This window comes from Telmatherina bonti (genome assembly GCF_933228915.1).
Source record: "Telmatherina bonti genome assembly, chromosome: 8".
NCBI classification, from domain to species: Eukaryota; Metazoa; Chordata; class Actinopteri; order Atheriniformes; family Telmatherinidae; genus Telmatherina; species Telmatherina bonti.
The window spans coordinates 21,389,787-21,403,891 of record NC_136626.1 but is presented as its reverse complement, the minus strand read 5'-3'; the positions used below and the strand labels follow the sequence as shown (position 1 = coordinate 21,403,891).

The following is a 14,105-nucleotide window of genomic DNA, read 5'->3' as shown; positions in this document are numbered from 1 at the left end:
GTTTGATTTTGTGCTTGTGTTGTTCTCACTCATATGTAAGTCACTTTGGATAAAAGCGTCTGCTAAATGTCTGTAGAATAGAATATAATCTAAAAATAAGGAGGCACATGTTAGGTCAAGTGAATACAAGTAAATTGTTAGTGATATTTTTTAAGCTGTTGCAAAAAAGCCATTAAATCTCACAGCACAAGCTGAGAACATACTTAATGTCTGCTGACAGATAAACCCTCCAGTACCTCAGTGTAAAGGTGATACTCATTTGTGCTTTTATTGTCATTGAAAAAGAGAAAAAACCAGCAGGCAGATGCCAGGTTGTTTTACCTGCTTGGAGTCCATCTCATGAATGGGAGCATCAGAAAAGCAGTAGTGATGGAAAAGGCCCATCTTCTGGTTAAACAGGCAGTGAACAACATGAGCTCTTGCGTTCTGCCACTTAACTAGCCGCACCAGTTCTCGATTCAGAGAGGCACCCAGCTCCACAGACCAGTTGTAGCTGTACAGGGTCACCTACAGACACAATGACCAGAATGCGTAAGTCTGCAGAAGCCTCACATATATAATTCATAACTGAAAAAAAAATTGAAAACACACATTATATTTAGCACTTGCACGTATCATTATGCCTAATTTCTTTTAAATTATGCTCTGCTCCATTCATCTTAAGAACTCCGAGACAGATAACCATTACAACTGCTTCTGTGCTCAGTTAAGGTATTACAACATGTGAGTATGGCGTGATGAAAAGACAAAAAGCTTAAATGTGATTCATCACCTTTTTGTCCAGGATGCTGATGAAGAGGAACCTCTGGCGGGGAGCCAGACCAGCCCTTGTCCGGCACGGACCTACCCAGTCGCTCTGCTCCAGAGCTTCAAAGCGCTGGAAGCCCTTATGAGCTGGACAGAGTAAAGACAAACTCAGTCACCATAGCAACATGAATTAAATCCCATCACCACACTGCGACACATCCATTAACAAGTCCTCTTTACTCGCTGGTGGGTATATTTCCTCGCCTCTTCATTACCAAAATCTAGAGCCATTTTTATGCGGAGTCCTACATGTTCTACAGACATTCTGATGTAGTTGTGAATGTCTGCAGCAGTTAATCTAAGACTTCTTTTATTTTTAAAGCAACACGCAACGCAGCCTCCCTGTAAAATCCCAAGAAGATTAAGAGGGTGACGTGATGTGCTAACCTGGCAGCATATCATCCTGGAGCATTTACTGGCTGTGTGCATGTGAGCAAGTGTGTGTGTGTGTCAGTGAGAGTTGATGCTTCATTCTGCTTTATGCTGACCTGTGTGTTGATTTCCACTCACTCACTACTGTGTATCAGTTCAAACAGATGCATTATTAATGCAACATGGGGCCTCATCTGCAGTCTCAACATGTTGTGGCGTCAAGTCCCTGTTCTTCTGATGTCTTCTCCCTATCACATCTTTCTCACATCTCCAACAGAAAGTATCACACTGTGATTCCTGTATATGAGCAGCAGCTGCAGAAAAAACAAACTGTTTGCTCAGTCTGCAGAAAATCTCCAGTGTCCATGTGTGAAAATGGCTCGGCTATCAGCAAGCAGACAGACTTGGACCATTACCTTAATATTGACTTTATTTCCATTGTGATTTCTGCTCAGCGGGTATTTTTAAACCCTGTGACCAAAATACTTAAAGAAACCTTAATACTCCAAGAGGTTTCTATTGTTGGCTGACTTTATTTGTCAGCTTTATTTTAAAAAATGTGTTAAAGATGAGCAGGAAAGAAAAACAATCAACATGTTAACTACTGGTTTTGAGCCACCACCGAAAAACAGGTGAAAACAGGAAATAAAGCGACTTTACTAAAGACTGGTCAAACAATACTCTAGTTTCAAGATGGTTTGAGGGCTCTTGTGGGTGTCTGATAGATTTTTTTAAAATGATTGTTCCACTTGTAAAAATGATTTCCTATGTTAGCAGAATTCGATACTGAATTGAGTCCATTTAGCTTTATTTAGTGCTATAGTTACTGTTACTTATTGCCATCATAAGGATGATGAAATAATTGCCAAGACAATGTTTTGCAATGTGCTGATGTGACTGGAAAGGAGAAGTGTGACTCTTAAATCAGGGTAAGTTTACTCTCATGTACCTCTCGAATCCCCACAATTCTTTTTAACTACTGCTGTTTTATGTCTGATACTGTAAAAAGGAAAAATATCAGACATGGTTAGTAAACCTATTTATTTAATAAAGATTATCCAGAATGTCTACTAAAAAGTGCCTTAATGTAAAAATATCAATTTAAAACATCCCATCGGTATCAGTATTGTTGAGCTATGAGGCCAACTTACGTGTGAACCTATTTAGCACTGGGGTGTTATCCTCATCAGAACTGTCTTCTGCAGGCAAACAGAGATGGTACAAACAGCAAGGCAGCATGGACAGTGAAACACAGCTCGACACAAACTCATGGAAGCAAATGCCTCCAAAATGACAAGTATGTTAGACGGCTAGCACAGATAAAGAAACACAGAATCAGAGAGAAGCAGCAAGGAGAGCATGGTGAAAGCTTTACCAAAAAAAAACAAAAAAAAAACCTTTTCCTTTACACCGCACATGAGGTTAAAACAAGTGTTAGCATCATGCTGCAGACAGAGCTTTAATCAACGCTTCACATGACTAAAGCAGTTTTCTCTGTAAGCTCCTCTGCAAACCTTTTGGTCACAACTAGATCTGTTTCATCTTTCATTTGTCTTTTATTTCAAGTATGTAATTCAAGCCAGACTACTTAATTTTCTTCTGAGTTTTACCAGTTACCTTGCTCTGTGCTGCAGTGCCACTGATGGAAGTTGCGGCCGATGAGAATGAAGCTTCTTGTAGCATCTGGAGGCTGACTGAGGTTCTGGGCGAGAGAATATGGCACAAATAACTCTCCAGAGGGAGAGCAGCTACAAAACAAACAAACAAAAACAACAAAACCCAGGTGAAACTTTTTTTCTGATGACACAGTAGGAACACAAAAGTGACTTTTTTCTTTAGAAATGAAATGTTCTTTCAAATTGCAGCAACAGGTAAAACAGACAGAGGCTGGAATATTTGACATGTTTTATGTGAGAGCAGTTGAAATAATGTTTGAAAAGTAGGAAATTAAAGAATCTGAAAAGTTTGTTAAATGTAATTTAAACTGAAATAGATCAAGAATAAAGCTTTCATTGCCAACTGGAGCTTTTTTGGGAAAATATAATAAAAATAGCATCAGTGATAAGAAGTGGTGATTGATAAATAAGTATTTTATTTTCATATACTATTACCAGAAAACAACCCACCTTGTCTTTTCGAAAGCTTTGACTGCTGTATCACTGGCCAGCGAACTGACCAAGTTGACTATTTCTACCAAGATGGATGGCAACAGAAAGTGGGAAGCCATTTCAGCCACGCACTGCTGAATGGAGGGACAACCTGTTCCACGCCGGCACAAAGTTACAAAGAGCCAGGAAAAGAACAGACAGCTTTTAGAAAGGAAACTTGCTTTCTTCTGTGTTAAGGCAGAAACTTACCAAGTTTAGCCATGAAAGTAATCCACAGCTGGCATGTGTCCTGGTAGACAGGATGCAGTGTTCCCACTTCGCCCACCTCCAACTGAGAGATCTGCCTCCTACATTCACAGGAAACCCCCATGATCCATTTAAAGAACTTTTGTCTGGCTATTTATTTAGTCTGACTCAATTTCCATTTCAATTCTTGAGTTGAAAAAGCCAAAATTGGCAACGAGAAAGTGGCTGAAAAGGGAAAGCAGCAGTTCATATATATGTATCTTCACTGTCTTTAGACTGCTAGTCTCAACTTGTGTTCGAACAGTGTGTGTTTGCTGCAGACTGTAGCTTTGTTACATATCAGATTAAGGTAAGCTCACCTCTGTGCCTGCTCCAGCTCAACAGCAACAGCCTTTTCCTGACTCCACTGCTGTTTAACATTCTCTGTCTTGTGTCTTCGTCGAGCTGCACGACCCTCCTCTCCCTTTTCTTGCACAATGTCATCAGTTGTCTTCGGGCTCCCGAGCTCTCCTGAGTCTGGCTTGCTCTGATGGAGAAGAAAACAGACCCTGATCACACTTAAACCTTGATGTATTTCTAATATTTAATGTTGAATAGCAGATATTTGGAAATGTGCAATGATAAATTACACCGATTTAACATTTTAAATAAAAATTTTCAGTTTCAGTAAGAACTAACCAGGATGTCCCAGAAGCTCCGACGCATACTCTTGTTGGTGGGTGTGGTGGATTCGGGTGTGCTGGCCCCCGTCACAGGGCTTCCACTCACGGCTTGAATCAGGGTGATGGGAGAAGGGCTGGTTTTAAAGACCCGTGACCCGCTGCGCTGCCTCGAGCTGTCCTTCACTTCTCTCGGTTCGGGCAAAGATATCGGCAGACCTAAACTCACATTTAACAGTGAGACCAAGGAGGTGGTGAGCTCATGTTCCACAGTTTCATTCATTTGTCTGCAGGGCACACTAAACAAAGAATGAATATCACAGTTAAAACCATTTTGTAGAGATGCTTTCATAACATTTAGCCTGACTGATTTGTTTCTATATTTTGAAAATGATTTCTATTTAAAGTTTGCCAAAACAAATCAGGAAATCTATGAATCTGTGCAGGATGTCTCTGCAACCCTACAAGGGTACCAGAAAAGCACCTGAGGTCTCTGAGCATCATCATATCTAGGTCCCAAAGCACTCTGGATTCCAAATCTCTTCTCAGATTTGGAATTTGTGGTGAAAAAAGAAAAAAAAAGAAATTTGTCAGGAGATCATGAACAACATCCCACAGTTGTTTCCATCACAGAATGTTTGGTTGGAAAAATCAGTATGCAATACCTAAGGATAAAAAATGTTTAAATAAATCATTTACTATGATTTTACCTTTACTCTCTTCTCGTAGTGCTTTGGTTGCTGGGACTCCAAGACACAGAGGATTTGGCAGAACTCTCAGCTCCATGACAACATCACAGAGAGCATGGCGCAGTGCCCCCTGCAGTTTATCACTCAGCTGTAAGGGGCTGACATTGCCTTGTTCCCAGATGTCAAAACGCACATACAGCTGTGGCGCTGATAGATGGAAAACACACAAAACAAAGACTGTAAGGCTTTTAGATTTTAAAACAGAAAAGATCAAATAAAACAAGAAGTAAGGCTTAAAGATGTTAGGATGCAAACATACAAAGATTTCAGGCTGATTCTCTGGGCAGCATTTTGAGAAGCAACACCAGTACAAAGAAGCAGATTCATCAACATTAATAACATCTAATTAAGTGTTTGGTTATTATTAAAAGGCAGTTTTACTGTCCACTGTCATCAAGTGGAAATATATCAAAATAAGTACATTTCAAATATTTGTTTTTACCCCAAACAAAAACTCAATTAAGCTCACTGGTTGGAAGATGTGGAGTTTATGTTTTATTAAAAATAAAAGCTACTCCATTTTTATGTCTCATTTTTGCTTTTTGGTTGCTGAATTTAAATATATTTGTTTGAAATAAAAAAAAAAACAATTATTTTGACACTTTTGGACTCAGCAAACTAAACATCCATGTTTACTAAACAGATAAAGAGTGTCAACGAGTCTCTTTCTTGGTAGACTGCTTGTTTACTGAAGAGAACAAATTTAAAGTGAACATGTCATTTTAACAACTTCACAGCAACACAATCTGTCATGAAACAACACTAGCACAGTGAAATGTGGCTTCATCTGTGTGTACCTGAACCCTGGCTCATGGCCTTCACTTTAACCACAGTCGTCAGCTCATCAAAATGCTCTGGATGAAAGGGGATGGTGTCGTTCTCTGATCTCTGCAGGGCAGAGCAGTCCTGAGCTACAACCTGAAGTGGCCGACCTTGAGCATCAACGTATGAAAGGGCGATGCAAGCGATACCTGAAAGAGCAGGACAATTTATTAATATGACCAAACAGCAGAGTTTATAGAGTTCTGTTTTGGTTTATGGAGCCAGAGAGATAAATTGCTCAGCGCCCACTTGGAAGTTTTACTTTCTACAGACAACTAATATAAAAATACAGTGTGCTATTTTCACACCAGAGTCTAAGTGGAACAATTCACATATAGTGGAGATGATGATACTGTAAGCCTGAATGATTTTTTGCCGCAATGTAACACAATTTCTGTTGTCATTTAATCCCCATGATTTCCCTCAGATTCACTCCTCTGGGGAAACTTAAAAAGGAATGGCACACACATTTACACATTGTAAGATGCCAGTGTGTTTTGTGAATGCTGCCTTCAGTTCAAACTTTGTGCTCCAGCTGTAACATGATATCAGAGGGAACCTGCAGCTAAAAGCCACTTTTGTTCGGTCTTTGAAAGCTGATCAGGAGAACGTGGGTAACTGAGTCTAGCATCTGCTACAACACACAAAAAAACCCATTACTACAGTATTAAAGAATAAAGAATAAATTAATGATATCTAAATAAACTCAATCTTCAGCCATGTTGATAGTAAATGTTTTGGGTGAATTTTTACAATAAATATGTAATAATTATTGAGTATTATGTTCTCTGAAGTGGAGGTCAGTAAATCCGTGCTTGTAGTGCATCTGTCCTGACACACTGAAAGTTTTTTTTTTTGTCTCAAAGCAGCACACACTGTTGACAGACCCAGTGTAAGGGAGACATGCTAGCTGATATCTGTTTCTTAAATGGACAGTGGGGTTCAGGAGCAACATTCCCGATGTGGAATGAGGGACATTTCCTCAGCTGGCTGTGTTTAGGCAAACCTGTAGAACAAACCATGACTGATTTCTGTTGCAATTTAGAGACACAAACTGGAAAAAATGACCTTTTCTTTTTATCACTATGATTGTATAAAACACTGGAATAGAACAACCGAAAGCCTTTTATCAGAATCGTACGCTTAAACCAGAGGTGTCAATTTACATTTCAGTGCAGGAGTCACATGCAGAACAATCTGGTCTTCAGTAGGACGGACCGGTGAAGCAATAGCATGAAAACGCCGCATTTCTCTTTGTTTCAGTGCCAAAAAATACTAGTACATTATCAAAATGTTTATATTAAATGCTATACATCTAAAAATATTATTATAACTCAAAATTTCAGGAGAAAAAAAAAAAAATCAAGTTTCACCCATATTTTGCCTCAGTTACATATCTACATTATTTATTTACAAACTTTATTTTTGTGTGTCTTTTTATATCTATATCATGCATATTTTATATATAAAATGATAGATTTTTAATAAATGACATTTAATAATTTCAATCATTTTTAATATATGACAAAACTATGAGTACTTGTACAATAGTTCAACTTTCTGACTGAAAAACAAGCCAAACAAAATCTATCTTTTCTTTCAACGAATATCATCTAATGGTAGTGAAGTAATTGTCTTTAGGAGTTGCATTCAGGCTAACACATTCAGAGAGCACTGACTGAGAGAGAAGTGATGATGTGTGCCTAAATCACAAGCACATATACCGAAGGACTGAGACGTTTTACCCAGAGGGGATGTCTTTACCTTTGCCCCCTGTTCCCTGGCCTCCAGGCTTGTTGTAGAGGTAGATATCACCATCAGCCAGGTCACTGTTCAGATGGAAGTGCTGCAGACAGAAAAGGAGACGGGATCAAACCCCAGAAGCTTAAACCACAAGAGTCAGCATTTATTTCATACATCACAATTAGACTTGCTGAAATGATTTTGATTCTAGCCTTAGTTTTACAGAGACTGTCACCTTTTACATCTCAAATTTATTCCTATTTCATCCAGATCATATAAACCGTCTGTAGTGTTCTCACATACATCAAACTGCTGTCAGTCAGTTAAGCTGCCGCGAGAAAGTGAATTATTCTACATAGTCAGAAATTTTTCATGTGATTAAAGAAGTAAAACCTTATCATGCAGATAGCGTGACCTGTCCTTTTTCTAAGGTTTTGTTGGCCACAGGCTTTATTTCAAACAATCAGAAGATGGGAAGGTGGGCAGAACTGCTCCACCAGCTGAACTATGAATGAATCCTGAAGATATGTTAAACTGAATCACTGCACCGTTTTATTGGTGCTTTTGCCATCATGACAAAACAAAACATCTGCCATTAAAGGAGCTTCTGGAGACATTTACCACTAAAAGGTAAAACAGTTCATTCCAACCGAGATCAGTGTGGACTGTACCTTAAAGTGGTGTGCCGTGTTGCTGTCAGTGTATTTAGGTATGTGCAGGAAGATGAGGAGGTTCTGTCTGAGGTAATGAGCCACAGCAGAGAGCCAGGGAAGACAGTACTGTGGAAGGCTGAAGGTCATCACTTCCGTTGCTGGAGATCCTGATGGCTGGATGAACTAAACACACAAAGCTTTGTGATGACTTTGTCCAGAAAAAGTCCAAGTATTTTCTGTGTCAACTCTGTGAGACTAAAACCAAGAATTCTGAACAAGTACAACATCTCACAGCACTTTCTAACCACGCTCAACTCGAGGCTAACAGCAGGAACACAAAGACATTCCCAAGTACTTATTTTACCCCCAATGAAAATAACAAGGGATGATAACAGTTTACCTCCACGTCAGCTGGTGTCAGCTTACAGTTCCTGACGAGCATAACGGTAATGATGTCCAGCGTCGTCTCATCCAGGCGCTTACGCAGCACCTTGACCAGCTCATCTGTGATCTCAGGACCTGAACAATTAAAAATGCTCTTTTAGACCCAAACCATATTATTTTCATAAGCCAACTTAATTAGATCTTAATCTAGTGAATTTATTCATAAAATATTAATCAGTGATCACTGTGTCGTCAGTTTCAAAAATGCCAAAACTCTTAAAACTGAGCTGTAGGTTTATTGTTAATAAAACAAGAACTGAATGCCCATCTGCCAATAAATACCAGCTGCCATGCAGTCTGCTCTCTCTACAATAAAATTCTTATTTAGGAGCAACTAAACTGTTTATTTTAATTTATATAACCATGAAAGACTGAGGTGGGACTAATGACCAACCCCTGGAATGTCAACCCTTTTTCAAACCCTCACTTTTCCAAGAACTTACCTGCATTTCCCACTCCATGAACCAGTAGTAGGATGTGCTTGTCTACTTGTCCAACTGGCCGGGAACCCTCCAAAGAAGACCTGGAGCCCTAGCGAGGGGCAAAACACACATGTCAACAATATGTATTAAAAAAAAAACCAAAAAAAAACAAAACAAAAAAAAAAACTTTTTCTCCAGGAAGTTTAGGAAGTATGAACTTGCTTAGGAAAAGCAGGGACCATGCATTGTATGTAAACAAATACAAGATTCAATGATTAGAGAATCATTTAACCCATATGTTTAATTTTAGACTATTACTATTATAATCAGGCCTGAGCACCAGACATGTACAATCCGATTCCTCAAAGTTTGTTGTTTTGCCATGAAACACAAAACTAAAAACAAGGCCACCCAAAGTCAGAGCCCTACCTGGTGGCCATGTTGAGTTACCCTGGTGTGAACGGTATCCTCCCATTTGTAGGAATTTAACAGTGTCAAAAACAAGGTCGTGAATGGGTTTGTGGTTTCAGTGTTAGATAATTCTTCATCAAGTCACGTAGTTTTAAAAACTGTTCAGTTTTTTGGCCGCAAAGACAAACAGCTAAAGAAATATGTCACACACACACACGAAGAGTTGGACATCACAGGAGCAACGTTCACATCGTGGTGGATCAAAATAAAGCGTGAACAAAGCTCATGCTGAAGGAGCAGCATCATGACACGCCACCATGTTAACCCACCACCCCATACACAGCTGTCAGAGTTCAGCACATACTCTTAGCTCAGTGTTGTCTTGAGTTTGGTGAAGCTGCATTTCCAAGAATAATCACTAACATTTACATCATTCTAACAAATATGGAGTCTCATGCTAGTTTAGAGGATTTACAAATGTGCGAATCTGAGTTACTTTAGATTTTGCTAGTAATTTCAGATTTTTACAACATACAAATACATGCAACATGCATTTAACAATCTCTAAACTAATGCACTGGCATCAGATCAATTGCATTATTTACAATTAGTTATCTTATTTTGTAATACAAAATACAAATTTCTTTTTCATGAGCAGGAAAAACAATTACTTTGTTGTAAACCAGAAAGTCAGTGGATTACTTTTTTAGGGTTTCCCCTAGAATCAGTTCGTTCCTCCAGGGCATTCCCCTGAGTGTCCTTAAACAAGACACTGGACCCTGCATTGTCTATTGGGGTATGAGTGTATGTATAAATAAGTGATAGTGATATATATTGTAAAGCGCTTTGAGTGGTCGACATGACTGGAAAAGTTTTATATGAATACAAGTTCATTTACCAAGTACAAAAAAAAAAGTTGGTGTCAGTTTCAAGTTTGCAGTTTTGCTCATAACCTCAAGGTAACATTTATAAACCAAAACTTGAGATGGCTTCAGCTACAATAAAAATACACCTGGTTTCCATCTCAGCAGATGTACACTTCATCTGTTTGCATGTGTGTGCATACCATTAAGTCCTCAGAGCATAAAGGCTCCTGACTCCTGGCTAGTCCAATAGATCGAGTCATGTGAAGATTTCCGTCCACATCAGAATACTTTCCAGTCAGTGAAGTTTCACAGATTCTGAAATAATCAACAAAGGTGCTTTGTTAACATACAGCAGCTTTTGTTAATGTAGCCATTAATTAACATAGATTTAAGTTAGAGCTATAGCATAAAAGGAGCTAAAGTACAGCCTGAGTTTTAACATACAAAAACTAGAAGGGGGGGGGGGGGGGGGGGGGGGTTTAGGAATTTTTAAAATATAGTTTTACAACTGAGTCAAAAGCTGTTTGAATAGGTCAAGACTCTGGAGACAACTCCCACTGTGAAGTTCTTCATTTTTTATTTGGAAGCTCCTGCTGTGAAGCTACATGTGGTCAGAGGAGCTCTGTGTGCACAGCATGGATCCTACACTGTTTAATGTGAGAAAGCCAAAACATCCAGACATCCAAACATCACAAAATGCTTTTGCTGAGCACACTGGTGACAGCAGTTCAGTTTCCAGCAAAGCTGAATCCACTGTGACTCATCTGTCATCTTCACATCATCAATGCACAGTTTTACTTCAAGGAAACAAGAGCGGAGAGAAATCTCTCCATAAGCAACTACTGAGTATGGCATTTATTGTCACATTATGGTTCTGTTTCACCAAACATCTGTGTGTTCAGCGTAGATTATATCCAATATAGTGGGTAAGAAAAATAGCCAAGATTGACTAAAAATAAAGATGAAATAATAAGTAGAACCTGAGGTAGAAGACAGATTTGGTTGTGCGCTCTTGGTAGACAAACATGTTCTTCCTGTTGACCACACAGAAAGCGTTCAGCACAGAGCGAAGGGCCAGGATTGCTGTCACAGAAGAACAACAAAACTCCACATTAGTTCCACATATATTTAAGCATAAACATTGATTTAATTTATATGCTTATTACTATCTAATATGAATGGACTCAACATAAAATATAAACATGAAAAGAGGTTAATAATTGAAGGGACATTTTGATTTAGCAGCCTGCTCATGAATCTAAACAACAACCTGAACCTACTATAAGGAAGTATACAAATATCATGTCCTAGTAAAAAAACTTTGACTTAAAATGTTTTTAACATTTTAAATGTAGCTTTTATTATATAGGGGACATGATTTTTAGAAAGCAACTTGGTAGAATGCTCAGAGTGAAGTAATATTTTGAAATTAATGCTTATTAAAAGATTATCGGGAATCACCTTGCAAAAATACTATTTTCTGTTTGTAAAACTTCTTTTTTTGTCATTTTTTTCACGAGTGCAAGATAAAACGTCTTTGAATAGCATTTGTTCTTAAACAACAAATGAAATCAAGACAATTTTAAAGATTAAAAAAAAAAAAGTCTCCTTGGAAACAAAAAAAAATTTAAGGTGGAGGATGACTGGATCAGAACTGTATGACTGTAAAAAATAATAACATACAAAGATGGTAGAGCACAAATAAAGAAAAGCAGCTTTGCAAATGATGGTTCAGTTCATATATTGTAAACAAACTTTAACACTCTGTACACTTGTTATTTCCCCATAATCAGTAACAAGGATCTTAGACTCACCCCTGGACACCCCCATGTTGGGTGCCATCTTGAGGCGTGGATGAATGTGGATGATTGTGCTCCAAACGACATCGCAAGCAAAATGTCCAGGGATGAACTGCATAGTGGCTGCCAGATAGTCTCTGGCCTGATAGCTTTCCTCTGTGTTGTAATCTGCGTGGTCAGCAATTAAATAAATGAATAAAAATAATATATAATAAAGCACAAAACAGCTGAAAAATGCTGACATTACAGTGCCATGTTATATAAAAAGGTATTTTAATAAACATTACCACTTCCACCACCTTTGAGGTGGGTGGACATAGAATTACAAAAACCTGGGCAAACAAAACCAGAACTAGCTGCTAAGTTGCAAACCTTCTTTTGACTCACCATCAGAGGTGTTGGGCTTCTGCCTGTAAAAAGACTCGTTCTTCCAGATGTCTTCCTCACTCTCAGCCACCAGCAGAGTATTACACACATGGCTGTCGTGTAAATCCTGCAGCAGCATGCGCTAAAAATCCACAAAGTAGACACTGAGCAGAAAGCAAGACTTTGGTGATTTATACTAAACCAATGTTTGGTACAAGAGGTCTTTTTCTAAAGGCACCTACAGTCATACCGGCAAACATTCATCTTTATGCAACAATGCTTCAGACACTGCAAGTGCACAGGGGATGAAGAACATTTCACACCTCTAATTTTAGTCCAGGTAAATTAGAGAAGTAAAGATTTCTGAGCAGCTGTAGAAGCAACAAATGAAGACTTTTCATTGGGTTAGGTCAGTTCCTGGCTATGACTGTACTGCTTCTGCTCTGTCCTAGCAGATTTTGGCGAATAGCTCTCATCCAGGACTCTACTTAAGCTCCTATTGCTGATATAGCTAGCTTGTTTATTTAAACACATTCACGTGGATGGTGACAAGCACATACTGACTCCACGGGACCAAATCTTATGAGCTAGAAAACTATACATATAACATTTTTGCATATTAATATTAGAATCGTTAATACTTCTAAGCTAAAGGTTTTCAAAACTTGTCAAAGAATCTGGTAAAAAATCCAGATCAAAATATAAGTGATGCATTTAATCCAACAACGAAGGCTAACCTGGTTAACAATCCTGCAGATTTCTCCGATCTTCCTGACCACCATCTGATGCAGCTGAAGGTATTCCGGTAGTTCCTGTTCCTCCTCTTTCTTCTCCAGCTCCTCAGCACTGACATCTTTTTCTTCTGTGAAACATCTGGAAAAGTCAAATCGATTGGGCAGGATTAAATTACCAACAATTATCAATCATCTGAGCAGTCCAAGGAGATATTCACAGATACACATATTCACTACTTATAATAAATTAAATTCATAACATGAGCCACAGTCAGTAATAGAGAAATGTTTTAAGGTTTGTGCAACCTGGCATGCGAGTAGACCTTGACTCTGTCCTGGTGGATTTTAACTATCAACCAGAAGTCTGGCATCAGTGGTGACTGACACTCCTGCTCATCAAGAGTGGGGCTCTCACACTCTGAGTCACTGCTGCCACCGTCATAACCTTCAAACATATGAAACAGCATAATCAGATATAATAACAGTATCGGCAAGGAACTTTTTAAAGCCGACTAAATGGAAAGTCTGTCCAGCAGGCCAAGAGGCTGCTGACATCATCATCATCATCATCTCATACAACCTTCTCACGTATGCACTGCAGTCAGAACATTTTCAGTTTATCCACTGGAGTTTCAGCACGGCAGATTCTGTCTGGACTTTAATAAAAAGTTTTCAGCTAAGAAAGGTATTTGTGAACAGAAAGGCTCTTTACATGTTTTCCTGAAAACTTCAGTATTTATTTTTGAAAGACAAGGATGGGCAATTCACTGCTCATCAAATGAAACCTCCAGATTCAGTCGAAGGGATGTGAGGGACACAGGAAAGCATCGGCTCCGTGAGGACAAATTGTCCAGATTGTGTGTCCAGATTGGGTTTAACATCACCTCATGGCCTGACTGACAGA

The 14,105-nt window shown here is 38.8% G+C and overlaps 1 protein-coding gene across 1 annotated transcript in view; it reads right to left on the bottom strand.

Annotated features, from left to right (window-relative positions):
* Window positions 1-14,105, bottom strand: part of szt2 (SZT2 subunit of KICSTOR complex) — a 68,880-nt gene that overhangs the window by 27,057 nt on the left and 27,718 nt on the right. The window contains exons 41-60 of the mRNA XM_079244715.1: window positions 13,508-13,646; window positions 13,205-13,340; window positions 12,489-12,609; window positions 12,117-12,269; window positions 11,283-11,385; window positions 10,503-10,617; window positions 9,047-9,134; window positions 8,560-8,678; window positions 8,178-8,342; window positions 7,528-7,609; window positions 5,739-5,912; window positions 4,903-5,088; window positions 4,212-4,411; window positions 3,893-4,059; window positions 3,537-3,634; window positions 3,306-3,438; window positions 2,797-2,927; window positions 2,331-2,378; window positions 773-894; window positions 322-507 (exon numbers count right to left, since the gene is read on the bottom strand). Of these exons, the coding sequence (XP_079100841.1) occupies window positions 322-507; window positions 773-894; window positions 2,331-2,378; window positions 2,797-2,927; window positions 3,306-3,438; window positions 3,537-3,634; window positions 3,893-4,059; window positions 4,212-4,411; window positions 4,903-5,088; window positions 5,739-5,912; window positions 7,528-7,609; window positions 8,178-8,342; window positions 8,560-8,678; window positions 9,047-9,134; window positions 10,503-10,617; window positions 11,283-11,385; window positions 12,117-12,269; window positions 12,489-12,609; window positions 13,205-13,340; window positions 13,508-13,646 (2,666 nt within the window). The remainder of the gene's footprint in view (window positions 1-321; window positions 508-772; window positions 895-2,330; window positions 2,379-2,796; window positions 2,928-3,305; window positions 3,439-3,536; window positions 3,635-3,892; window positions 4,060-4,211; window positions 4,412-4,902; window positions 5,089-5,738; window positions 5,913-7,527; window positions 7,610-8,177; window positions 8,343-8,559; window positions 8,679-9,046; window positions 9,135-10,502; window positions 10,618-11,282; window positions 11,386-12,116; window positions 12,270-12,488; window positions 12,610-13,204; window positions 13,341-13,507; window positions 13,647-14,105) is intronic.